This window comes from Bos grunniens, chromosome 5 (assembly GCF_055505025.1).
Source record: "Bos grunniens cultivar Pamir isolate PY7600 chromosome 5, Bosgru_T2T1.0, whole genome shotgun sequence".
NCBI classification, from domain to species: domain Eukaryota; kingdom Metazoa; phylum Chordata; class Mammalia; order Artiodactyla; family Bovidae; genus Bos; species Bos grunniens.
The window spans coordinates 103284574-103312028 of record NC_141169.1 but is presented as its reverse complement, the minus strand read 5'-3'; the positions used below and the strand labels follow the sequence as shown (position 1 = coordinate 103312028).

Below are 27455 nucleotides of genomic sequence, written 5' to 3'. Positions count from 1 at the left end.
GTCAACTCTTCACATAAGGTGGCCAAAGTACTGGAGTTTCAGCTTTAGCATCATTCCTTCCAAAGAAATCCCAGGGCTGATCTCCTTCAGAATGGACTGGTTGGATCTCCTTGCAGTCCAAGGGACTCTCAAGAGTCTTCTCCAACACCACAGTTCAAAAGTATCAATTCTTTGGTGCTCAGCCTTCTTCACAGTCCAACTCTCACATTCATACATGACCACTGGAAAAACCGTAGCCTTGACTAGATGGACCTTTGTTGGCAAAGTAATGTCTCTGCTTTTGAATATGCTATCTAGGCTGGTCATAACTTTTCTTCCAAGGAGAAAGTGTCTTTTAATTTCATGGCTGTAATCACCATCTGCAGTGATTTTGGAGCCCCCAAAATAAAGTCTGACACTGTTTCCACTGTTTCCCCATCTATTTCCCATGAAGTGATGGGACCAGATGCCATGATCTTCGTTTTCTGAATGTTGAGTTTTAAGCCAACTTTTTCACTCTCCTCTTTCACCTTCATCAAGAGGCTTTTTAGTTCCTCTTCACTTTCTGCCATAATGGTGGGGTCATCCATATCTGAAGTTATTGATATTTCTCCCAGCAATCTTGATTCCAGCTTGTGCTTCTTCCAGTCCAGCGTTTCTCATAATGTACTCTGCATAGAAGTTAAAAAAGCAGGGTGACAATATACAGCCTTGATGTACTCCTTTTCCTATTTGGAACTAGTCTGTTGTTCCATGTCCAATTCTAACTGTTGCTTCCTGACCTGCATATAGGTGTCTCAAGAGGCAGGTCAGGTGGTCTGGTATTCCCATTTCTTTCAGAATTTTCCACAGTTTATTGTGATCCACACAGTCAAAGACTTTGGCATAGTCAATAAAGCAGAAATAGATGTGTTTCTGGAACTCTCTTGCTTTTTCCATGATCCAGCGGGTGTTGACAATTTGGTCTCTGGTTCCTCTGCCTTTTATAAAACCAGCTTGACAATCTGGAAGTTCATGGTTCACGTATTGCTGAAGCTTGGCTTGGAGAATTTTGAGCATTACTTTACTAGTGTGTGAGATGAGTGCAATTGTGTGGTAGTTTGAGCATTCTTTGGCATTACCTTTCTTTGGGATTGGAATGAAAACTGACCTTTTCCAGTCCTGTGGCCACTGCTGAGTTTTTCAAATTTGCTGGCATATTCAGTGCAGCACTTTCACAGCATCATCTTTCAGGATTTGAAATAGCTCAACTGGAATTCCATCACCTCCACTAGCTTTGTTCATAGTGATGCTTTCTAAGGCCCACTTGACTTCTCATTCCAAGATGTCTGGCTCTAGGTCAGTGATCACACCATAGTGATTATCTGGATCGTGAAGATCTTTTTTGAACAGTTTCTCTGTGTATTCTTGCCACCTCTTCTTAATATCTTCTGCTTCTGTTAGGTCCATACTATTTCTGTGCTTTATCGAGCCCATCTTTGCATGAAATATTCCCTTGGTATCTCTAATTTTCTTGAAGAGATCTCTAGTCTTTCCCATTCTTTTGTTTTACTCTATTTCTTTGCATTGATCACTAAAGAAGACTTTCTTATCTCTCCTTGCTATTCTTTGGAACTCTGCATTCAGATGCTTATATCTTTCCTTTTCTCCTTTGCTTTTTGCTTCTCTTCTTTTCACAGCTAATTGTAAGGCCTCCCCAGACAGCCATTTTGCTTTTGTGCATTTCTTTTCCATGGGGATGGTCTTGATCCCTGTCTCCTGTACAGTGTCACAAACCTCCGTCCATAGTTCATCAGGCACTCTATCTATCAGATCTAAGCCCTTAAATCTATTTCTCACTTCCACTGTATAATCATAAGGGATTTGATTTAGGTCATACGTGAATGGTATAGGGGTTTTTCCCTACTTTCTTCAATTTAAGTCTGAATTTGGCAATTAGGAGTTCATGGTCTGAGCCACAGTCAGCTCCTGGTCTTGTTTTTGTTGACTGTATAGACCTTCTCCATCTTTGGCTGCAAAGAATATAATCAATCTGATTTCAGTGTTGACCATCTGGTGATGTCCATGTGTAGAGTCTTCTCTTGTGTTGTTGGAAGAGGGTGTTTGCTATGACCAGTGCATTTTCTTGGCAAAACTCTATTAGTCTTTACCCTGCTTCATTCTGTATTCCAAGGCCAAATTTGCCTGTTACTCCAAGTGTTTCTTGACTTCCTACTTTTGCATTCCAGTCCCCTATAATAAAAAGGACATCTTTTTTGGGTGTTAGTTCTAAAAGGCCTTGTAGGTCTTCATAGAACTGTTCAACTTCAGCTTCTTCAGTGTTACTGGTTGGGGCATAGACTTGGATTACTGTGATATTGAATGGTATGGCTTGGAAACGAACAGAGATCATTCCGTCGTTTTTGAGATTGCATCCAAGTATTGCATTTCAGACTCTTTTGTTGACTATGATGGCTACTCCATTTCTTCTGAAGGATTCCTGCCCGCAGTAGTAGATATAATGGTCATCTGAGTTAAATTCACCCATTCCATTCCATTTTAGTTCGCTGATTCGTATAATGTCGACGTTCACTCTTGCCATCTCCTGTTTGACCACTTCCAATTTGCCTTGATTCATGGACCTAACATTCCAGGTTCATATGCAATATTGCTCTTTACAGCATCGGACCTTGCTTCTATTACTAGTCACATCCACAAATGAGTATTGTTTTTGCTTTAGCTCCATCCCTTCATTCTTTCTGGAGTTATTTCTCCACTTATGTCCAGTAGCATATTGGGCACTTACCAACCTGGGGAGTTCCTCTTTTGTATCCTATCATTTGCCTTTTCATACTGTTCATGGTGTTCTCAAGGCAAGAATACTGAAGTGGTTTGCCATTCCCTTCTCAAGTGGACCACATTCTGTCAGACCTCTCCACCATGACTCGCCTGTCTTGGGTGGCCCCACGGGCATGGCTTAGTTTCATTGAGTTAGACAAGGCTGTGGTCCTAGTGTGATTAGATTGACTAGTTTTCTGTGATTATGGTTTCAGTGTGTCTGCCCTCTGATGCCCTCTTGCAACACCTACCATCTTACTTGGGTTTCTCTTACCTTGGATGTAGGGTATCTCTTCACGGCTGCTCCAGCAAAGTGCAGCCGCTGCTCCTTACCTTGGATGAGGGGTATCTCCTCACTGCCACCCTTTCTGACCTTGAATGTGGAATAGCTCCTCTAGGCCCTCCTGTGCCCATGCAGCCACCGCTCCTTGGAGGTGGGGTTGCTCCTCCCGGCCACCGCCCCTAGCCTCGGACGTGGGGTAGCTCCTCTTGGCCGCCTCCTCTCAGGCATGGGGTCCTCCCGGCTTCTGCCCCTGACCTCGGACGTGGGGTAGCTCCTCTCGGCTGTGCTAAGTGCCGGTCACAGCCGCCCACACTAAATGCACCAGTTGCAGCCAAGATTAATAAAACTAAAGCTGGTTCTTTGAGAAGATAAAGAAAATTGACAAACCTTTAGCCAGACTCATCAAGAAAAAAAGAGAAAAGAATCAAATCAACAAAATTAAAATTGAAAAAAGAGAGGTTACAACAAACAATGCAGAAATACAAAGGATTATAAGAGACTATTAAGAACAACTATATGGCAATAAAATGGATAACTTGGAAGAAATGGACAGATTCTTAGAAAAGTTCAATCTTCCAAGAATGAACCAGTAAGACAATAACCCTGTATGCGAGACAGCAAAAGAGACAAAGGTGTATAGAACAGTCTTTTGGACTCTGTGGGAGAGGGAGAGGATGGGATGTTTTGGGAGAATGGCATTGAAACATGTATAATATCATATATGAAACAAATCGCCAGTCCAAGTTCGATGCATGATACTGGTTGCTTGGGACTGGTGCACTGGGACGACCCAGAGGGATGATACGGGGAGGGTGGAGGGAGGGGTGTTCAGGATGGGGAACACGTGTATACCTGTGGCAGGTTCATGTTGATGTATGGCAAAACCAATACAATATTGTAAAGTAATTAGCCTCCAATTAAAATAAACAAACTTACATTAAAAATAAAAAATAAAAAAGAAATAAATAGAAATTATGAACAACACAATTACAGGCACTGAAATTGAGACTGTGATAAAAAAAAAAAAACTCCCCAAAAAACAAAAGCCCAGGATGAATTCTATCAAACATTTAGAGAACAGCTAATTCCTATCCTTCTAAAACTCTTTCAAAAAATTGCAGAGGGAGAAACACTTCCAAATTAATCCTATGAGGCCACCATCACCCTGATACCAAAATCAAACAAAGACAATGCAAAAAGAAAAAGAAAACTGCAAGCCAATATCACTGATGAACATAGATGCAAAATTCCTCAACAAAATTTTAGCAAACAGAATTCAACAACAAATTAAAAAACTCATACACCATGATCAAGTTGGAATTATTCCATGGATGCAAGAATTCTTCAATATATGCAAGTCAATAAATGTGATACACCATATTAACAAATTGAAAGATTAGAACCATATGATAATCTCAATAGATGCAGAAAAAGCCTATGACAAAATTCAGCATCCATTTATGATTAAAGCTCTTCAAAAAATGGGCATGGAAGGAGCCTACCTCAACATAGTAAAAGCCATATATGATAAGCTTACCACAAACATTATTCTCAATAGTGAAAAACTTAAACCATTCCCATTAAGATCAGGAAAAGACAACGATGTCCACTTTCACCACTATTACTCAACATAGTTTTGGAAGTCCTAGCTACAGCAATCAGAGAAGAAAAGGAAATAAAAGGAATCCAGATCAGAAAAGAAGTAAAGATCTCACTGTTTGCAGATCACATGATACTGTACATAGAAAACTCTAAAGATAGTATCAGAAAATTACTAGAGCTAATCAGTGAATATAGCAAAGTTGCAGGATACAAAATCAATACACAGAAATCACTTGGACTTCTATATACTAACAAAGAAAAATCAGAAAAATAAATTAAGGACTCAATTGCATTCACCATTGCAACAAAAAGAATAAAATATCTAGGAATAAACTTACCTAAGGAGACAAAAGAACTGTATACAGAAAATTATAAGACACTGATGAAAGAAATCAAAGATGATATAAACAGATGGAGAAATGTTCCATGTTTCTGAGTAGGAAGAATCAATATTGTGAAAATGACTGTACTACCAAACACAATCTACAGATTCAATGAGATCCCTATCAAATTACCAATGGCATTTTTCACAGAACTAGAACAAAAAAATTCACAATTCATATGGAAACACAAAAGACCCTAAATAGCCAAAGCAGTCTTGAAAAAGAATGGAGCTGGAGGAACCAACCTTCCTGACTTCAGATTATACTACAAAGCTATAGTCATCGAGACAGTATGGTACTGGCACAAAAACAGAGATATAGACCAATGGAACAAGATAGAAAGTCCAGAAATAAACCCATGCACCTATGGGTACCTATTTTTTTTTTTTACAAAGGAAGCAAGAATATACAATAGGGCAAAGACAGCCTCTTCAATAAATGGTGCTGGGAAAACTGGACAGATACATGTAAAAGAATGAAATTAGAACACTTTCTAACACCATACACAAAGATAAACTCAAAATGGATTAAGGACCTAAATGTAAGACAAGAAACTATAAAACTCTTAGAGGAAAATATAGGCAGAACACTGGATGGAATAAATCAAAGCAAAATCCTCTATAACCCACCTCCTAGAGTAATGGAAATAAAAACAAAAATAAACAAGTGGGACATGATTAAACTTAAAAGCTTTTGCACAGCAAAGGAAACTATAAGCAAGATGAAAAGACAACCCTCAGAGTGGGAGAAAATAATAGCAAATGAAACAACTGACAAAGGATTAATTTCCAAAATATATAAGCAGCTTATACAACTCAATACCAGAAAAACAACCCATCAAAAAGTGGGAAAAAAAACCTAAACAGACATTTCTCCAAGGAAGACATGCAGATAGCTAACAAACACATGAAAAGACACTTAACATTGCTCATTATTAGAGAAATGCAAATCAAAACTACAATGAGATATAACCTCACACTGGTCAAAATGGCCATCACTAAAAAGTCTACAAACAATAAATGCTGGAGAGGGTGTGGAAAAAAGGGAATGCTCTTGCACTGTTGGTGGGAATGTAAATTGATCCAGCCACTATGGAAGACGGTATGGAGATTCCTTTAAAAACTAGGAATAAAACCATCTTATGACCCAGCAATCCCACTCCTAGGCATATACCCTGACGAAACCAAAACTGAAAAAGACACATGTATCCCATTGTTCACTGCAGCACTATTTACAATAGCTAGAACATGGAAGCAACCTAGATGTTCATCGACAGATGAATAGATTAAGAAGTTGTTGTACATATACACAATGGAATATTACTCAGCCATGAAAAGGAATGCATTTGAGTCAGTTCTAATGAGGTGGATGAACCTCATTAGACAGAGTGAAGTCAGTCAGAAAGAGAAAGATAAATATAGACATGCATATATACAGAATCTAGTAAAATGATACTGAGGAATTTATTTGCAGGGCAGCAATGGAGAAACATACATAGAGAACAGATTTCTGGACATGGGGAGAGGGGAGAAGAGGGTGAGATGTATGGAGAGAATAACATGGAAACTTACATTACCATTGTAAAATAGATAGCCAGTGGGAATTTGCTGTATGGCTCAGGACACTGAAACAGGGGCTCTGTAGCAACCAGAGGGGTGGAATGGGGAGGGAGATGGAGGGAGGTTCAAAAGGGAGGAGATATACGTATACCTATGGCTGATTAAGGCTGAGGTTTAACAGAAAACAACAAAATTCTGTAAATCAATTATCTTTCAATTAAAAAAAATTAAAATTCCAAAAAATTAAATATAAAACAAAAAAGTTCAACAACTTCTATAGTGAATTAGAAGTGCAGAAATAAAGAGCAGAAAGAATTCCATTCTTTCACTGAGGATAACTGTTAATTGGCATTATGGATTGTAAAGCAATTCAGTACATTACAGCAGCATTGCAAGGTAGCATTATTATTCTCAATTTACAATAAGAAAATGGAGGTTTAAGAGGCTTAGTTAATCTGTTTTCTGGGGAAATCAATAATTAAACATCTCTGCAAAAATGGCATTTCCTTAGGATGAATCAGAGTGACTAAAATACAAAATAGTTTTGAATTAAAATTGATCTATACAACATTAAGGAATTCCCAGGTGGTCCAGTAGTTAGGACTCCATACTTTTACTGCTGAGCTGCCAAGTTGATTCACCAAAGCATTGGAAACTCACTCACCATATCCATCTTTGCATGGGTATTACAATGTTTCATAAAGGCTCCTTTACCAACAACCACTTCATCAAAAAGGCATGAAGGAAAGAGCAAGGTCATGAGCTCGCTGAGGTCCAGCCTATCTTTCTTTCTTGTTTTTTTTTTTTTAATTTTATTTTATTTTTAAACTTTACAATATTGGTTTTGCCAAATATCAAAATGAATCCGCCACAGGTATACATGTGTTCCCCATCCTGAACCCTCCTCCCTCCTCCCTCCCCATACCATCCTTCTGGGTCGTCCCAGTGCACCAGCCCCAAGCATCCAGTATCGTGCATTGAACCTGGACTGGCAACTCGTTTCATACCTGATATTATACATGTTTCAATGCCATTCTCCCAAATCTTCCCACCCTCCCCCTCTCCCATAGAGTCCAAAAGACTGTTCTATACATCACTGTCTCTTTTGCTGTCTCATATACAGGGTTATTGTTACCATCTTTCTAAATTCCATATATATGTGTTAGTGTACTGTATTGGTGTTTTTCTTTCTGGCTTACTTCACTCTGTATAATAGGCTCCAGTTTCATCCACCTCATTAGAACTGATTCAAATGTATTCTTTTTAATGGCTGAGTAATACTCCATTGTGTATATGTACCACAGCTTTCTTATCCATTCAGCTGCCGATGGACATCTAGGTTGCTTCCATGTCCTGGCTATTATAAACAGTGCTGCGATGAACATTGAGGTACACGTGTCTCTTTCCCTTCTGGTTTCCTCAGTGTGTACGCCCAGCAGTGGGATTCTGGATCATAAGGCAGTTCTATTTCCAGTTTTTTAAGGAATCTCCACACTGTTCTCCATAGTGGCTGTACTAGTTTGCATTCCCACCAACAGTGTAAGAGGGTTCCCTTTTCTCCACACCCTCTCCAGCATTTATTGCTTGTAGACTTTTGGATCACAGCCATCCTGACTGGGGTGAAATGGTACCTCATAGTGGTTTTGATTTGCATTTCTCTAATGAGTGATGTTGAGCATTTTTTCATGTGTTTGTTAGCCATCTGTATGTCTTCTTTGGAGAAATGTCTATTTAATTCTTTGGCCCATTTTTTGATTGGGTCATTTATTTTTCTGGAATTGAGCTGTAGGAATTGCTTGTATATTTTTGAGATTAGTTGTTTGTCCATTGCTTCATTTGCCTATCTTTCTTGTTCAGCCCTTTGCTGAACAAGATCAGCAACATGTAACAAAGAGCTTGGCACTGAATTGGCTTCATTCATTTCTCCACAGGCCCAGCTTCTGATGCCCAGACACCAGAACAGCTCAAAGCTACTAAATCAAAGATAAGCTGAATCTATATGGAGAGCATGAAGACCAAGGACCCTTCCCCACTCCCACTGGAGAGTAAGAAAGCACTTTGTCTCAGACACCATCTTCGGAAGAGAAACAGGGAAGATATCTGCTGAAAAACCAATTCTGGCAGGGAGCTTGAATCTAGAAGTAGTGAGATAATTATTACTAAATTAAGTGAAAGGACACATTTTAAATGAGAGAGTCTGTGTTAACTTTATGGACACTTTTAATACGCACAAATATCCTTTACTAGTGTGCAAGATGAAATCAATTATAAAAACAGAAAATACTATATTTATGCATATGTAAATTCTGTAGGAATCAAGATTGCTGGGAGAAATATTAACAACCTCAGATATGCAGATGACACCACCCTTATGGCAGAAAATGAAGAGGAACTAAAAAGCTTCTTGATGAAAGTGAAAGAGGAGACTGAAAAAGTTGGCTTAAAGCTCAACATTCAGAAAACGAAGATCATGGCATCTGGTCCCATCACTTCATGGGAAATTGATGGGGAAACAGTGCAAACAGTGTCAGACTTTATTTTGGGGGCTCGAAAACCACTGCAGATGGTGATTGCAGCCATGAAATTAAAAGACACTTACTCATTAGAAAGAAAGTTATGACCAACCTAGATAGCTTAGTAAAAAGCACAGATATTACTTTGCCAACAAAGGTCCATCTAGTCAAGGCTATTGTTTTTCCAGTGGTCATGTATGGATGTGAGAGTTGGACTGTGAAGAAAGCTGAGCACTGAAGAATTGATGCTTTTGAACTGTGGTGTTGGAGAAGACTCTTGAGAGTCCCTTGGACTGCAAGGAGAGCCAACCAGTCCATCCTAAAGGAGATCACTCCTGGGTGTTCACTGGAAGGACTGATGCTGAGGCTGAAACTCCAATACTTTGGCCACCTTATGTGAAGAGTTGACTCATTGGAAAAAACCCTGATGCTGGGAGGGATTGGGGGCGGGAGGAGAAGTGTACGACAGAGAATGAGATGCCTGGATGGCATCACTGACTCGATGGACATGAGTTTGGGTAAATTCCGGGAGTTGGTGGGGGCAGAGAGGCCTGGTGTGCTGTGATTCATGGGGTCGCAAAGAGTCGGACACGACTGAGCTACAGAACTGAACTGAACTGATCACAAATATAAAGAAATATTTTTGAAGACATCATTTAGCTTCTTGATATTTTCGTTTTAAAGGCAAATGTTTTCAGCAATTATCAAGGCAAAATTTGATTTTCAAAAAGAAGGAGATTGTCACCAACAGACATGTCACAATGAACTCTGCAAATCTCTATCTTTAAGGATACACAAGACAAACCACAACATACTAACATGTGACTTCTTATTAAGTCTTAATCATGACCAACAGAGAAGAAAGGGTATTCGTATGATTTATCATTTGGCAGTTTTTCAATAAAACCACCCAAGAATATCACAGGAAGAAAATTTGAAAATAAAAAAGTACAGCCACACTGTCTGTATGACATAAAGGAGATGAGCTGCAGAAAGAGTTCTTTGGCTCAAAAAAACACAAACAGCCTAATTAGTCTTTCACATTGTGTAAGGAAAGTCCTCTTCTGCTGATATTGAATGATGTTTTAAGAGACTGGGTCAACTCAACTTTTCTGCACAATGGTTAGAACTGTGAACTGATAATTTTGGATAATGTCGTGCTTTGATTCCTTCTCTTTACTTTTTGTGAATCTACTGTAGGTTTTTACATTTTTGTTGCCATGAGGCTCACATGAAACATCTTGTAGACACAACTAGTGGTTCAAAAGTTAAAGAGTCTGCCTGCAATGCAGGAGACCCAGGTTTGATCCCTGGGTTGGGATCCCTGGAGAAGGAAATGGCAACTCACTCCAGTATTCTTGCCTGGAGAATTCATGGACAGGGGAGGCTGGCAGGTTACAGTCCCTGGGGTTGCAAAAAGTTGGACATGACTGAGCAAGAAAAACACACATAGACACAACAGTCTATATAATATTGATAACAAATTAATATCAATCTCATACTAAAGCTCTACATTTTTATCCCGTCCTATATTTCCTGTATTTGATATCAGAATTTACCTCTCTTTATACTGTATATCCAGTAACAAAATATTTTTTCTATAGTTATTTTAATACTTCCTTTAGACTAGAGTCAATTGGTTAGCACACCATATTACAGTGTTAGAGTATTCTGAATTGGATTACATGTTTACATTTACAAGTGTGTTGTATATTTTCACTTCTTTCCTATAATAATTAACATCCTTCATTTAGGTTGAAGAACTCCCTTCAGCAATCTTGTAAGGCAAACCTGTTTTGGTGAACTCCCTCAATTGTTGTTTGTTTGGGAACGTCTTTATCTTGTCTTCATTTCTGAAAGACAAGCTTCCTGAAGAAAAAAAAAAGTATTCTTGGCTAGCAGGTTTGCTTTCATCAGTTTGAATATATCATCCCTTTCTCTCCTGGCTTGACAGGTTTCTTCTCAGAAGTCCACTGGTATTCTTGAGGTAATTTCTATTTTGTGAGCATTTGCTTTTCTCTTGATGCTTTTAAAATTCTCTCTTTGTGTTGATTATAAACACTGTGTATTGGAGACAGTCATTTTGAATGAACTCCAAGAGGTGACCTATTAGCTACATGAACTTTATATTTTTATATATATCATCAGATGTGTAACTTATCTGGTATTATTTCTTTAAGTACAGTCACTGTCCCTTTCTCCCTCTCTTCTTCTTCTGGGACTCCAATAATGTTGTTCCTGTGAATGTTATCCCATTGTCCACACAGATTCTTTCAAAAAAATTTTTTTTTCTTTTTTGTCCCCTGGCTGGGTAATCTAATTCTCTTGTCTTCAGCCTTACAGAGTCTTCTGCTGTTGCTTATGCTCTCTGTAGCATTTTTTATTTTGTTGCATTTCATACACTGTAATCTTAAGCAACAGAATTTTTGTTTGGTTATTTTTTTTTTCTTTGCCTCACTGCACAGCTTGAGGGATCTCAGTTCCCTGACCAGGACTGAACCCAGCCACGGCAGTAAACGCATAGAATCCTAACCACTAAACCATCAGTAAACTCCCTGTTTGCTTCCTTTTTTATGATTTCTATCTCTGTAAAGAAAAAAAAAAACTGAATTTATTCTGCAGAGTAACTCAGCCTGTGCACAACAAATACTGAATCCATGCTCTAGGACCTTTGAGCCACAAATATGAGCTTGCATCCTGAAACTACTGAAACCTGCTTGTCTAGAAGCTGTGCTTAGCAACAAGAGAAGCCACTGTATAGAGAAGCCACAAAGAAGAGTAGCCTCTGCTTGCCACAACTAGAGAATGCTGGTGGCAGCAACAAAGACCAAGTGCAACCAAAAATTAAAAACAACAATAATAATGATAATAAGTAATGTTTTTAATCTTATTTTATTCACATAGTCTCTTCATGAATTTGTTTAATAGCATATTTGTGTTTTCTTGGAGTTCACTGAATTTCTTGTTGGATATGTCAGGGGAGTGCGTAATTTCCTCAATTCTGTCTCATCACAACAAAAATTTGAAGCGATGGACCAGCCATCGGACAGACTGTGTCACAGCTCTCGGGCAGATCAGTGTTACAGCTCCGTGTTACTTCTCAGTTTTATTTAGAAAATAAAGGAAAATACATCCTTGAGGCATGAAGGCATGCCGACCCAAAAGACGCAAAGAGAAGAAAGAGAGAGAGAGCGGGAGAGCATAGGAGAGAGGAAGAGAGCAGACAGGCAGAGAGGGAGTGAGGGACAGAGGGACAGAGGGAGAGAGGCAGAGAGGGAGAGAGGCCTCCAGCCCTTTGGCTCCTCTTTTTGTGTGTTTTTTTCCTCTTCCCCCTGAGCCTGCCTTATGTAAATTGGGCTAGCCAGGAGTGCTGTTTGTTCCACCTGAAGTCCTCAGTCCGGTCCTCAGACCTTCCTTTGTTCTATTTTCATGGGCTTTTCCCTTACTTGTCTTTTAGCCACCGCCATTCTGGACTCTTTTGTCCTATTCTAACTACCTAACATCCCTCCACCCCGCCCCCCGCAAGAGATGGGAGGCCCAATTCTTTGGGAATAGGGGCGTTGAGGTCTTTCTGGCTACTTCCTGCTGAACTGGGATGGTGAGGGTCATTGGGCCTCCTGCTCTTGCTAGTCTCAGGCCTCAGAGTCCTTATAGTGGTGTCCATCTAAGAGTGAGTGATATTTTCTGTGGTCGGCTGTAGTTTTATATATCCTTTTTGAACTGGCACTTCATGTTGCAGCTTTCTGACTTGATGGCAAAGGTTTAGCCTCTATGGTCTCAAAATTGGACACTACTGCATATCCAGCTCTTCTTTTTCCATCCAAGATGAAGTTGCTTCCATCAGTTTACCAGATTTCCTCAGAATTGGTCAGAGGATCTTCTGAAAATCCCTCTTCGGGTTTTGTCCAGTGGTCCAAGGTTTCTAGGCAAGAGTGAAAGGGGAGAGAGCCCTCAGAGGTAGGCAAGAGGGTGGCTGGGTTAAGAACCTCACAAGAGGATATAGTCAGGTTTGGATTTTCCATCAGCACTACTTGATATCTGAGGATTCTTCGCTCAGACATCCATAAATGGCCTCTCCTACTTAGGAGTTGTTTCACTTGGTGGCTGGTAAAAAATAGTTAGTTTGCCCCCAAAAGAGAGTTTTAAAGCATCTTCTATCAGGACTGCAATAGCTGCAAGGTTTCAAAGGCAGGGAGAGATTTCTTCCCAGTAAGGGAGGAGGACAGTCAGGGACCACTAGGAACTGGTGGGAGAATATTTGTCCCTCCTAGCAACAAAGTGCTCAGGTGAATCTTTCGTAATTGTTTGTCCTGTAGCACCCAAAATGGTATAGGTTTGGGAAGAGAAGGCTCTGGAGTAGGAGGTCAGGACAGAGTAGGTAGTCCCTGTGTCAACCAAGAAATCTCAGACCTACCTGCCACATTCAGTTTCACCCTTGGCTCCAGCCCCTGATCTGTGACAGGACGGCTGGCTGGCTGGAGTGGGCCACTTCAGTCCTGTTGAACCATTGCGAGGGGAGGCTTGGCACTTGACCTTGAGGCTCTTGGGTCCCAAGACAGAGTGCCGTCCAATGTCCTAGTTGATGGCATTTGTAGCAAGCTGTTTTAGGACACTTGTCATGGTTTGGACACTTTTTGGCCCAATGCCCCGCCTGTCTACAGATTAGGCATTTGCCTCCTTCCTTGTCCTTCAAGGACTCGGGGTTTGCCATAGGGCTTCCCTGGAGGGTGGCCAGCATCTTGGCATGGCTTGTCTTTTCCCTTTTCTCCCTCTCCTGGGCCTTGGCCTCCCTCACCTGTTCTCTGTTATAAAAGATACTGGTGGCTGTCTGGACCATCTCATCTAAAGAGGCAGCAGGGTTCTGCTGCTGTAACTGTTGTAACTTTATTCTGATGTCTGATGTGGATTGGGACAAGAATTTTTCTTTAAAATAACCTGTCCCTCATAAGAGTCTGAGTACAAATTGGTAAACTTTTGGAGGGCCTCTTTTAGCCTTTCCAAAAAGGCAATGGGGTTCTCATTGGGTTGCTGAGTTATAGCTGAGACTGGGCACAGTCTCACAAGTAATAGGCTTCCTTCCATTTCCATGATTGAACTATTTCCATGGGTGAACTTCCTTAGGGGTGAGTCTTTTTGAGACTTATCCTACCCAGTAGTGTTGCAACCTGAGAACCAGGAGTTCCCAGGTCAGGGTGCATATCCTCATGCAAGCTGAAGCATGGCAGCCTCCTGGAGATTGAATCCCCTGGCAGGTCAAGGCAGGTTGGCCTCCCTAGAATTGGGTCCCTGCAGGTCAAGGCGTGATGACCTACTGGGACCCCTGGACTGGGAGATCCCCGAGGAGGTTGAGGCATAACAACCTTTCAAGGACCAGATCCCTATGCAGGTCAAGGTAGGCTGACCTCCTTAGACCCCCTAGACTGGAGTTGGGCATCCCCAAGGTCTCCAGCATGACCAGTGCTGGGCTTGATTAAGGGGTTGTCATTTTAACTCATTGCCAGTTTGTTCACTGCAGATGGGAATAGATATTATGATGTAAAACAAACCAAGCCTGTGCCCTGAGACTGGGAAACTTCTCCTCTTACAGCTCTAAGGGATTGTAAATCACTGATTTCCTCCCCTAGCCCTCCATAAGAGCAGGTTAGGGTGTCTCCAAAGGTAAACATTTCATTGTCATAGACCTACTTTAAGTAGTAACAGAAGTAATGACAAAGGAGTGGGTTATCTGGCCCTGTTAGGGACATTAATTTAATAACAGGCTGGGTGGAGCAATGTTGCCTACAAGGGGGCAGGGTCCTGGTTGTAGGAGTTAGTAATTGGCTTAAGAAAAAAATGGTAAGAGGCAACAGAGCAGATGTTCCATAAAAGTGGAGTGGAGATTTGATCCAGGGATATGTTTGTAACTTTAGGAGAAGGGTGGTAAGGATTTGGGCCCAAACGGTCTGCAGGGCTAACTCCCAAAGTGGCAAACATTATCTCTGGAAGCCCAATTGCCTTTGAAGGAATGCCAATAGATGGACTTCTAGCAGGCATTGTTTCCCTGTCCCCACCCTAGCAGGTTCACTGAGAGGTGCTGACATTGCACATGTTGTAGGAAACATGGAAGATGAAGGCCTGAATATCTAGAGGGATTGGATATTATACAGTATTTTCCTTCCAAGAGCCAGCTATTTTCTGGTTATCCCTCCAGAGGATTGTAGAGGCAACATTGTGGGCCTGGATGGAGCTCAGGAGAAGAGCATGAAACAGGAGGGAAGAGGGCAGGGCACAAATTTTGAAACAACGAAATAGCACAAAGGCATAACACAAACTGATTAAAAGCAATTGGGTCCAAGATGACAAGTCAAATTCAAGTAAACCTTAATCCCCAATCTGTAAGCTAAATGACATACCCAGAAGTGGCAGGACAGCTCCAAGGCACTGTCAAAGGATGGAGGAGTCGGTGGTTCCCCAATGGTTGGGATGATCTATGAATTCACCCAGCTTTCAAAACCTAGCCAAACCACATTCTATGGCAGAAGCCCTTTCCCTCTGCAATGGCCCACACCCTGTGGAGTGTGCTTCTCTCTGAATCCTAACAAATCCATCTCTTATCGGTTGCTGCATCTCTAACTGAATTTTTGCAATGAGACATCCGAGCCTGACCTTCATTAGGTCCTGAAGCCAGGAGTCATGGGTTTTGTCTGGGCTCAAGTCCAAGGAAAGAGGATCTGAAGAACAGGAGGAAAAAGCAGTGGGGAAAATGTGCCATGGAATCCTCTTCATAGCTTGCTGGAAAATCTGTTAAATACCTGACCTGTGCTCACAGATTTCATTGGCCTGATCCTTGACATGAAGAAGATTAAGGACAGAAGAACCTTCACCAGCTTGAGTAACAGCTACTAGGGCTCAGCAGATAGTGAAGCCTTTGGGACATACTAAGGAGTAGCCTCTCCAGAGTCCCTCAGTTGCACCCACTGCCACTCGCCTGCTCCTGGGGGGTTCAAGGAAATAAGAAACGAGAGATTGTGAAGGAATTAAGATTTTGTTAGGCATATGTCCCTCCAGCCATAGGAGTGAAGACCTCCTACCTTAACTAAAGGTCTTCTGGAATCTGAGGCTGAGCTGTGTGAGCTTTCTGCTGAGTTCATTTTTCATTGTCCTGGTTTCCAGCATGCTGGGCTTCTTGTCACTTTTACTGTGCTGGGTTTTCTTCGCATTCCACTTCCACCATGACAGCTTTTGCCAAGTTGGGCTTCTGCAGTGCTTGGCCTCCTCCTTGAGGGGGCCCCGCTGAGGTTGTTTCAGCCAGGTTAAATCAAAGTCACTGCACCATAGATGTCGGGGGAGTGTGTAATTTCCTCAGTTCAGTCTTATCACAACAAAAATTTGAAGCAATGGACCAGCCCTTGGACAGACTGTGTCACAGCTCTTGGGCAAATCAGTGTTACAGCTTCGTGTTACATCTCAGTTTTATTTAGAAAATAAAGGAAAATACATCCTCGAGGCATGAAGGCATGCCATCCCAAAAGACGTGAAGAGAAGAGAGAGAGAGAGTGCATGGCAGAAAGCAGAAGAGAGAGTGGGAGAGCATGGGACAGAGGCAGAGAGGGAGATAGGGGGAGAGGGAGAGAGGCAGAAAGGCAGAGAGGCAGAGAAGGAGAGAGGCCCCCAGCTCTTTGGCTTCTCTTTTTATATGTTTTTTTTTTTTTTTTTTTTTTTTCTCCTCTCCCTGGGCCTGCCTTATGTAAATTGGGCTAGCAAGGAGTGCTGTTTTTTCTACCTGAGGTCTTCAGTCTGGTCATCAGGCCTTGCTTTGTTCTATTTTCATGGGCTTTTCCCTTACCTTTTAGCAACCGCCATTCTGGACATCATAGTCATAGTCAACAAAAGAGTCCGAAATGCAACACTTGGGTGCAATCTCAAAAATGACAGAATGACCTCTGTTCATTTCAAAGGCAAACCATTCAATATCACGGTAATCCAAATCTAAACCCTGACCAGTAATGTTGAAGAAGCTGAAGTTGAACAGTTCTATGAAGATCTACACGACCTGCTGGAACTAATACCCAAAAAAGATGTCCTTTTCATTATCTGGGACTGGAATGCAAAAGTAGGAAGTCAAGAAACACCTGGAGTAACAGGCAAATTTGGCCTTGGAGTACAGAATGAAGCTCAGCAAAGGCTAACAGAGTTCTGCCAAGAGAACGTACTGGTCATAGCAAACCCTCTTCTAACAACACAGGAGAAGATTCCACACATGGACATCACCAGATGGTCAACACTGAAATCAGACTAATTATATCCTTTTCAGCCAAAGATGGAGAAGCTCTATACAGTCAACAAAAACAAGACTGGGAGCTGACTGTGGCTTAGACCATGAACTCCTGATTGCCAAATTCGGACTTAAATTGAAGAAAGTAGGGAAAACCACTAGACCATTCAGGTATGACCTAAATCAAATCCCTTGTGATTATACAGTGGAAGTGAGAAATAGATTTAAGGGACTAGATCTGATAGACAGAGTGCCTGATGAACTATGGATGGAGGTTCGTGACATTGTACAGGAGACAAGGATCAAGACCATCCCCATGGAAAAGAAATGCAAAAAAGCAAAATGGCTGTCTGGGGAGGCCTTACAAATAGCTGTAAAAACAAGAGAAGCAAAAAGCAAAGGAGAAATTGAAAGATATACCCATTTGAACATTGAGTTCCAAAGAATAGCAAGGAGAGATAAGAAAGCCTTCCTCAGCAAACAATGCAAAAAAATAGAGGAAAACAATAGAATAGGAAAGACTAGATATTTCTTCAAGAAAATTAGATATACCAAAGGAACATTTCATGCAAAGATAGGGTCGATAAAGGACAGAAATGGTATGGACGTAACAGAAGCAGAAGATATTTAGAAGAAATGGCAAGAATACACAGAAGAACTGTACAAAAAAGATCTTCAGGGCCCAGATAATCACAAAAGGTGTGATCATTTACACTCACCTAGAGCCAGACATCCTGGAATGTAAAGCCAGGTGGGCCTTAGGAAGCATCACTATGAACAAAGCTAGTGGAGGCAATGGAATTCCAGTTGAGCTATTTCAAATTCTAAAAGATGATGCTGTGAAAGTGCTGCACTCAATATGTCAGAAAACATGAAAAACTCAGCAGGGGCCTCATGACTGGAAAAGATCAGTTTTCATTCCAATCCCAAAGAAAGGTAATGCCAAAGAATGCTTAAACTACTGCACAATTGCACTCATCTCACACGCTACTAAAGTAATGCTCAAAATTCTCCAAGCCAGGCTTCAGCAATATGTGAAATGTAAATTTCCAGATGTTCAAGCTGGTTTTAGAAAAGGCAGAGGAACCAGAGATCAAATTGCCAACATCTTCGGATCATCGAAAAAGCAAGAGTTCCAGAAAAACATCTATTTCTGCTTTATTGGCTATGCCAAAGCCTTTGACTCTGTGGATCACAATAAACTGTGAAAAATTCTGAAAGAGATGGGAATACCAGACCACTTGACCCACCTCTTGAGAAACCTGTATACAGGTCAGGAAGCAACAGTTAGAACTGGACATGGAACAACAGACTGGTTCCAAATAGGAAAAGGAGTACGTCAAGGCTGTATACTGTCACCCTGCTTATTTAACTTCTATGTAGAGTACATCATGAGAAATGCTGGGCTGGAAGAAGCACAAGCTGGAATCAAGATTGCTGGGAGAAATATCAATAACCTCAGGTATGCAGATGACACCGCCCTTATGGCAGAAAGTGAAGAGGAACTCAAAAGCCTCTTGATGAAAGTGAAAGAAGAGAGTGAAAAAATTGGCTTAAAGCTCAACATTCAGAAAACGAAGATCATGGCATCTGGTCCCATCACTTCATGGGAAATAGATGGGGAAACAGTGGCTGACTATTTTCTGGGCTCCAAAATCACTACAGATGGTGATTGCAGCCATGAAATTAAAAGACGCTTACTCCTTGGAAGGAAAGTTATGACCAACCTAGATAGCATATTCAAAAGCAGAGACATTACTTTGCCAACAAAGGTCCGTCTAGTCAAGGCTATGGTTTTTCCAGTGGTCATGTATGGATGTGAGACTATAAAGAAAGCTGAGCACCAAAGATTGTTGATGCTTTTGAACTGTGGTGTTGGAGAAGACTCTTGAGAGTCCCTTGGACTGCAAGGAGATCTAACCAGTCCATCCTAAAGGAGATCAGTCCTCGGTGTTCATTGGAGGGACTGATGTTGAAGCTGAAACTCCAGTTCTTTGGCCACCTGATGCGGAGAGCTGATTCATTTGAAAAGACCGTGATGCTGCGAGTGTTTGAGGGCAGGAGGAGAAGGGGACAATAGAGGATGAGATGGTTGGATGGCATCAAGGATGCAATGGACATAGGTTTGGGTGGACTCTGGGAGTTGGTGATAGACAGGGAGGCCTGGCATGCTGCAGTTCATGGGGTCGCAAAGAGTCAGACATTACTGAGCAACTGAACTGAACTGAACTGATTCTGGACTCTTTTGTCCTATTCTAACTACCTTACAGATAAAATTTATTTATTTCATCAATTCTCAATGGTGAACGGCCATGTGAGCTGCACTGGGTAAAGTCCTGGGCATCTACCCATCCCCAATCACAGCCTAGAACTATGAGGACTGAAGGCATGAGTGTATGTCAGAGCCCTGGATACCATGCAAGCCATCAACGAAGTAACTGGGTGGGTTCAGCTCACATCCAGGCCACCACTCTCAGGTTTTATGTTAGAACAACAGCTTCTCCACATGTCCACAATGGAATGGGTGTGGGTGGGTGGATAAATGTAATCTTTACTTAGGCACTCCTACATGACAGCTCTCTCTACCCTGAGGAATCACAGCAGGATCATGTTTATATTTTCAGTAGTAGTCAGATTAAGGCAATCTTGAAACAGCATGTTTTCAGAGAAGCCCATTAGTCTGAAATTCTTCCTGTAAGAGTTTAGTCATATCAGACTCCTCCATCCACATCTTTGAAACAAGTAGCTAAATGTTCGTGATCATTCTGTCTACATTTCTTCTTCTAGATCTCATCTGCTTAGGTCTTTCTTGCCCTCCTGTCTGACCTGGATACAGGGTATGGGTGAGCAGCAATTTTCCCCGCATCAACTTGAAGAGATATGTAAGCTGATATAATTCACTTAGAAGGAGAGATAACTGGGGAGACAAGAAATAGCAGCATCCTGAATAAATAGTAGGAAGTGACGGAGAGGAAAGAATGGAAAAAAACATTTCCTGCCATATGAATAAACAAGAAATGTCACAGTCATCAATGATTTCTGGCCTCCAAATGTAAGTGAGGGGTCCTAAAACTTTGATTGTGGGGTGCTGCCACCCTCCATGGTGATTGCTGAGGAGCTGGGGGAATGCAAGAAGCAGCCATCTGCCCCACCTTAAGGTGAATGGGGAAACAGGGTTGGCCCCAGATAGCTGAACTGCATATGGAAGAGTTGAATTCAGTGAGTCCAGAGGCTTGCATCTTCCCATACATAGAATACTAAATTCCTTAACTTGGTACCTGATCTTCAGACTGCCTGCTCCCGTTGTTGCAAACTCATGTATAGCCTGACTTGCCTTCCTGCCTTTGTGGAGCAGTTTACTCAGAGTTACTGAGATGCTGTCTCCAGGGCCTGGAGTCCTGAACATTCCCACCAAATAAAATAATGCTACTTTCAGGTTCTGACTATAGTTTTTGGTTGAGAAGTTCATCATGCTAGGAAGAAGGGTGTAAATGTGGACCAAGTTTAGACTCTTTTTTCTAAGTAAGAGTGACCTGGAGGATTTGTGATCCCAGGCAAAGTCATGCCCTCATTAGCCTTTGAAGGATGTGAGAAAACAGGGCAGTGCACTCATCGTGTATTTCCTTTGAGGAAAATGGTGTTTGAGGACCAATCATCTAAAAGCATCTGACATGGAGCTTGCTAAATTATTAACAAAGCAAAAAAGTTACTTTATTCAGAATATTTCATTTTGAGCAATTTTCATGTAACACAACTACAGGTCAGCATTACTCTATTGAAATACAAACAATTAGAATATCTGAGGCTTCATCTCATATTTAATACAACATCACGAGAAAGTCACTGAAGATGTTCCCGGGACACTGAGTTCAACATCATCATACCCAGGGTCCCCTTTCTCCCCCTGGAGCAGCCAGGGGCTCTCTTCTCCTTCCCCAGGATTAGTTTCCTCTCTAGAGACATTTAGAAAAGAGCCTGAAAGAGGAAAGAGAAATATAATTAGAACTGAGACAAGGGGACCAGACAGTGTGGTGGAAGTGAGTTAAGCATGTGGTGATGACAAAGCATCCCTGGGACCCAGGTAGGAGGGAGGCTCAGGCTATTTCTCATCAGTTACAGTGAGGATAGATCCCGGCTGTCCTCTCAGATCCAGTCCATGTGGTCTCTGGGGCCTCAGTTCATGCGGAAATCCTGCATCACAGGAGCTCTGGGAAGACCTGCCTCCAAACTACACAATCAGCAAGGAGATGCACAAGAACGGTAAGGATCATAACAATGTATTTAAATGTTCTCCTCTTACAACAGACAGATGTGAAATCACAATGAGAGGAAGAGTGGAGAAAGGAAAACCTGAGTTCCTCACTTACAAACCAGTTCTGCTTTTAGTTAACTTGACTCCTGTTCCCAAATGTCCACAAATACTATCACAGGTGCAGCCACAGAGGCCCCTCCCCAGGGACCACATGGGCCCTCAGATGGGGAGAAATGTTTTTCTCCAGAGAATGAGTGTCTTCTCTCGGCTACTGAAACGTCTGGAGCAAATTAGACTTCAGCTGACCTCAGACTCTGAGTCCATGACCCACCAAATTGGCTTAATGTTAAGGCCACTGTGTATCATAGATGCTGACATATAAACAGAGTTCATCTTAGATTATCAGAATGCCTCACAAATTCAATACTACAGTACATTTTTTAAAATCTCTAGCTAACTTTCATGTATAAGACAGCACAGAGGTGTTATCAAAACACTTGTTCTAGTTTTGGATTCCATAAATATGCTCAATTAATCTGGAGAAGGAAATGGCAACCCACTCCAGTGTTCTTGCCTAGAGAATCCCATGGATAGAGAAGCCTGGTAGGCTGCAGTCCGTGGGGTCGCACAGAGTCGGACACAACTGAAGCGACTTGGTGGTGGCGGCGGCTGCTCAATTAACCTATGTTTTCTTTTCCTTTTGGCCACTGAGCAATGAATGCTTGTGGGATCTTCATTGCTTGACCAGGGATTGAACTCAGGTCCCAGCAGTGAAAGTGCAGAGTCCTAACCACTGTTTTGTCAGGAAATGCCCTAATCTGTAAATTCTAATGCAAGCATAACACATAATTTATTTTGTAGTACAGAGACATAAATGCCAAAAGTAGAGTGAGTCCTCACTGTCAAGGAGTATGACACCATTAAAGACAGCATATTGTTGAGAAGTGAAGTGTTAGTCACTCAGTCATGTCCAACTTTTTGTGACCTTATGGACTATAGCCCACCAGGTTCCTCTGTCCATGGGATTCTCCAGGTAAGAATATTGTAGTGGGTTGCCATTCCCTTCTCCAGGGGATCTTCTCATCCGGTGATCAAACCAAGGTTTCCTGCACTGCAGGCAGATTCTTTACCATATGAGCCATTGAATGCATGAGATTACCCAAATTTAAAACTCTAGAGAAGCTGGGAATTGAGAAGCTCAAGTTCACCCTTTCCAGGACAGAAAGAAAAGATTGCAGGAGATCAGCTAACACCACTCACCTGTCTGAAAGGACCTGATCCCATCTTCCTTCTCTGGGAGCTCTTCCTCTTCCCTCCCCTGTGAAGCAAGAGGAACCCCAAGCACTGGTACCTCTTCAGCATCATCGTAATCCTCACCAGGGGCATCAATCCTCTGATCTGGGGCTTCCAAGGGCAGAGCAGGGGTCAGATGAAAGCAAAGTAAGTGGACTGGTCTGGGAAATGACTAAGATCCCTTCTGACCCAGAGTTTCTGAGCCACTAAATAGAGGCACCTTGTTTCAAAAGATTTTTTTCTCTAAGATCATGTTTCAGTTTGAAGTGTCTATAAACCAAAACATGATTTTACACATCTTTCTCAAAGAAACTCATACCACTGAGCATTACTAAACTATTTTGATAAATTGTGCTTTCCAGATGTCATTTTTAAAAACATTATGTGCCAGTTGTGATTCTGGACACAGAGAGCCCAGCCCCAATGTGAGATATCACAGAACAGCCAGAGAAGGGGAAGAACGGACCCCATCTAGACACAAGGGATGCCTCTGGTCCATCAAAGGAAGACTGTTCCCCCTTGCATCTCATATCTATGAGGGAAACTCTCCTTCCCAAAGCCCAGCTGAGGCAGGTCCACCTTTATTACCTGGAGTGGATCTGGAGTCATTGTTGTCCTCACCATCTGACAGGAAGGCTAATGTGGAGACAAACATCACACAACACACAGAATGACCCTCCCCACACACACAGGACCTGTATTAAGGCTGGGAAGGGACAGACCTGGCTCCTGCAGTGTAGCCTGGGGGCTCTCAGGGCTCTGAGAGGCCATCCTACCACTTTATAGGAGCTGCCTCTGTGAGTGTGGGGCACGCATTGGGTCTGAAGACGCTGAGAAGACCCACACAGCGAGTGGGTGGTGACAACCAAAGGTCCCAGGAGGGCAGAAGAGACACCCACCTGGGCTGCCCAGAAGACCCTCCTTCTGAGTCACAAGGTAATCGAGCTCCTCATACACAGCTTCAGCAAGACCATCTTCATAGCTGGATAAGGCTGAGAGATCCCCCAGAAGGTCAGAGATGCTGCCCCAAACACTCCCATCCAGGAGCCCACCTTCATCTCCCCAGTGCTCACATGGGGCTTGCCAAGGCCTTGGCTTAACCTCCCACCCTGTGCACCGTGTCAGCACCTTCTCCCCTGTCTGACCTGAATCCATAGCTCAGCTCCAACTCTGTCTAGTCTCATAGGACAGGCCATGACTTATGAAAGTTCACACCCCAGTCCTAAGAACCTCAGTATACTCAGCCCTAAGAGCTCATCACAGAGCACATGGAGTTCTGCAACTCAGAACAGAGACCTGGCCCAAGTTCCCCTCCTCACACCTGCCCCATCTCCTGCCTCCACACACTATCCCTGGTCCCCAGTTCCCCGTGCAGCCCACCTCTGCGCTCTGCTCTCCATCTGAGCAACTGAGTCACCAGGATGATGAGGACCAGGAAGAGAAGAGCCCCCAGGATGAGGCAGAGGACCCCAGGCAGGGAGAAGATGCCAGGGAGAGGATTTGAGGTTGTTCTTGTCCCTAAGGAGAACAAGGCAAGTGGGTATGGAGAAGGTCACAGAGAGGCACAGAGAAACCCCTGTGCCAGCATTTCCAAGGAGCTCCAGACAACAGCGTCCCAGCCTCAGATACAAGTGCACTGACAGTGACTGGGGTTCTCCAGGTCTTGTCCTGAGATGAGTCAACTCCACTCCAGCTGAGGCATAGCCAGGGATTGTCAGGGAGATGCCCTGCCAAGACAGCCTCTGAGGACCCGGCTCATCCCCTCTCCTTGGGCTTCAGGAGACAGAGTGTCAAACAGTCCCAGGACCCGCACCTCAGAGATGAGGATCAACACTCAGGGGCAGGTGCGAGAACCTTAGAATCTGTACCATGGGAACTTAGACTCACTTGGATCTCGGGCATAAGAACCTTCTGACCCCGGGAACCAAAGCAGGGGATTTCCCCAAAGTAATACCCCGGCTCCTCCCCACCAGCCAGGGCTCCTCAGGCTCTTCCTCTCCTGAGCTGTCAGAGAGCCCATGGAACAGGTCCCCAGTATTTGAGTATTCTCTCCTGCCCGTGGATGGACCACAGTACCTGCAGTACTTGGGGGCAATGTTGTCCTTGCACCTAAAGAGAACAAAAACAGATTGGAACAGGGTGATTGGCCAGAATGCAGGGCAGCCCATTTTCCCCTCCTGAGCCTGAAATCACCCCCCAGTCTCCACACAACATCAGTGTCCAGTCCTCCCAGCTCCCCCACCCTATATCAGAGCCCTATCACCCGGACACTGTCTGAATACAAACACCCCACCACTCCCAGCCAAGCTCACTGCCCCTGCAATGCCCCAGCCCACCCAGGGTGGACCTCGAGCCCCTCACTCACCAGAGCACCTCACACCAGCATCCTCCTCGTGCTTGCAGTCGCTCTTCCCCCAGGGCTCCAAAGCACAGTCCCACAGGGAGGACTCCCAGCCCCTGCACCGCACCTCGTCCAGCCAGATGCTCCCATTTCCAGGGCCGAATGTCGCGGCCTGCATGGCTTCCAGGGCCTGGCCACAGCCCAGCTGCTGACACACCACCTCAGCCTCTGCCAGGCTCCAGGAGTCATCGCACACGGTGCCCCAGGAGCCGCTGTGCCAGACCTCCACCCGCCCTGAGCACTCGGTGTCTCCTCCCCTGAGCCGGAGCTTCTCTCTGTCTGAAAAGGCAGCAGCCCCTCCTGTGACTGCCCCTGGTGGGAGGAAGGAGCCCCTGGGAGCCACAGGGGAGGGGGCTGATGTACCTGTGCAGGGAGCAGCAGTTGGACAGCTCTCGGGTCTTCTTCCTGAAGAAACAATGATGGGAAGCTCTGGATCAGGGATAGCTGGGGGAGGTCTTGTCCCCATACATGAGTATATAAGATTTTTTGTAACAGTCAAATGACAAGAGACAATAGAACCTTCATCATCTACTTGAATGAGAGGGTCACTGCATCTTACCAGCAGCTGAAATTACTTTATCTAATTAGTAGTTTACCAGACTCCACATCCCATAACAAAAGGAAACAAACAGACACAGAGACAAATACAAACATACACCTACATTTTGTAGACTCAACCAAAACCTATCAATTAGATTTGAAAATATAAAATCATACTAACGACATCCTACATGGTTGGGAGTGACACAGAAACAGACAGTAAGTCACCTGCACACGAGATGTAGGCTTCCTCCTTTGGAGAGCATGAGTTGTAATTCCAAGAGTCAGAAGGACAGTGCCAGAGAGAGGTATCAGTTTTCCGACACTGGATTCCATCTACCCAGTGGGGTCTTGAACCTTCCCTAAGAGCAACAGAGGAGTTGAGACTTCCACTGTCCCCACAGCCAAGCTGTCTGCAGATGATGGACATGGTGATGTCTTCCATGGGGCTGTGGCAGACACTGCCCCAGGTCCCGTTGTAGAAAACTTCCAGCCACCCAGCACACTGCTGGTCCTCACTCACCATCCGGAAGGCCACGAACTCTAAGATTGAAAGGGAGGAGATAGGACAGAGTGAGCATTACACTCAGTGCTCTGGGGTTTCCTCACCCCCAGAAGTTGTGACCATACATCCCTGACCCAGTGGAGGAGATGCCCACTGGATGACAAGACTGACTTTTCACCTTTCACCTGACTTTTCCATTAATGTCTATATACCTATTTCTACCACAACGATGTAGATATGAACGGAGAGCATGGCCAAGTTGGGCACCTGCAGTAACAAGAGTTGTTTTCTACTTCCTGACAAAGCTTCTAAAAGAATGGAAAGTGATGTGGACAGTGAGGTGGTCAACAGAATAATGGACCCCCAGAGATGTCCACAGCCTAATCCTGGAACCTGTGATACGTTACCTTACATTTCAAAAGGGATCTTACAGATGTGATTAATAAGGACCTTGGGATGGATAGATAAAGCTCAAATATTGTGGATTAACTATGTGAGCCCAACCTAACACATCTTTAAACTCACTACAATGAGAAATGCATCATGTTTCCCAGCTCCAGTCAAAGGGAAATGTGAGTGAGGGAGAACAGGAAGAGGCACTGTTGTCTGAAGAAGAATAAAGAGGGTCCTGAGCCAAGAAATGAGGCCACACAGAAACCACAAAAGGCTGGGAAACGAGTCCTCCCCAGAGACTGCAGGAAGAACACAGCCCTATGACCACTGGGATGTTGGCCCATGGAGACTCTCTTCAGACTCCTAGCAAACAGAACTGTAAAGGAAAAATCTGAGCTTTCACTATGTCAGGTTCCTCTGTCCATGGAAGAGGAAGAATGCTTGAATGGGTTGCCATGCCCTCCTCCAGGGGATCTTCCTAACCCAGGGACTGAACCCACATCTCTGACATGTCCTACATTGGCAGGCGGGTTCTTTACCACTAGTGTAACTTGGGAAGCCCAGGATTTCAAGGTGTTACTACCACAGGTAACTGCAGAATGAGCCCTGCTTTCAAGTGTTAACTGTAAGGAATGGCTCTGCCAGGAAATATTGGTGAGAAGATAGGACCAGAATCTCAGC

The 27455-nt window shown here is 43.3% G+C and overlaps 1 protein-coding gene across 1 annotated transcript in view; it reads right to left on the bottom strand.

The window, feature by feature from the left end:
• Positions 1 to 21078: 21078 nt before the first annotated feature.
• The window catches only part of LOC147372827 (antigen WC1.1-like), a 54308-nt gene continuing 47931 nt past the window's right edge, over positions 21079 to 27455 (bottom strand). The window contains exons 13-21 of the mRNA XM_086402114.1: positions 26105 to 26419; positions 25700 to 25741; positions 25301 to 25615; positions 25012 to 25044; positions 24316 to 24453; positions 23835 to 23927; positions 23524 to 23571; positions 22903 to 23046; positions 21079 to 21365 (exon numbers count right to left, since the gene is read on the bottom strand). Coding sequence (XP_086258240.1) covers positions 21220 to 21365; positions 22903 to 23046; positions 23524 to 23571; positions 23835 to 23927; positions 24316 to 24453; positions 25012 to 25044; positions 25301 to 25615; positions 25700 to 25741; positions 26105 to 26419 — 1274 coding nt within the window. The 3' untranslated portion in view covers positions 21079 to 21219. The remainder of the gene's footprint in view (positions 21366 to 22902; positions 23047 to 23523; positions 23572 to 23834; positions 23928 to 24315; positions 24454 to 25011; positions 25045 to 25300; positions 25616 to 25699; positions 25742 to 26104; positions 26420 to 27455) is intronic.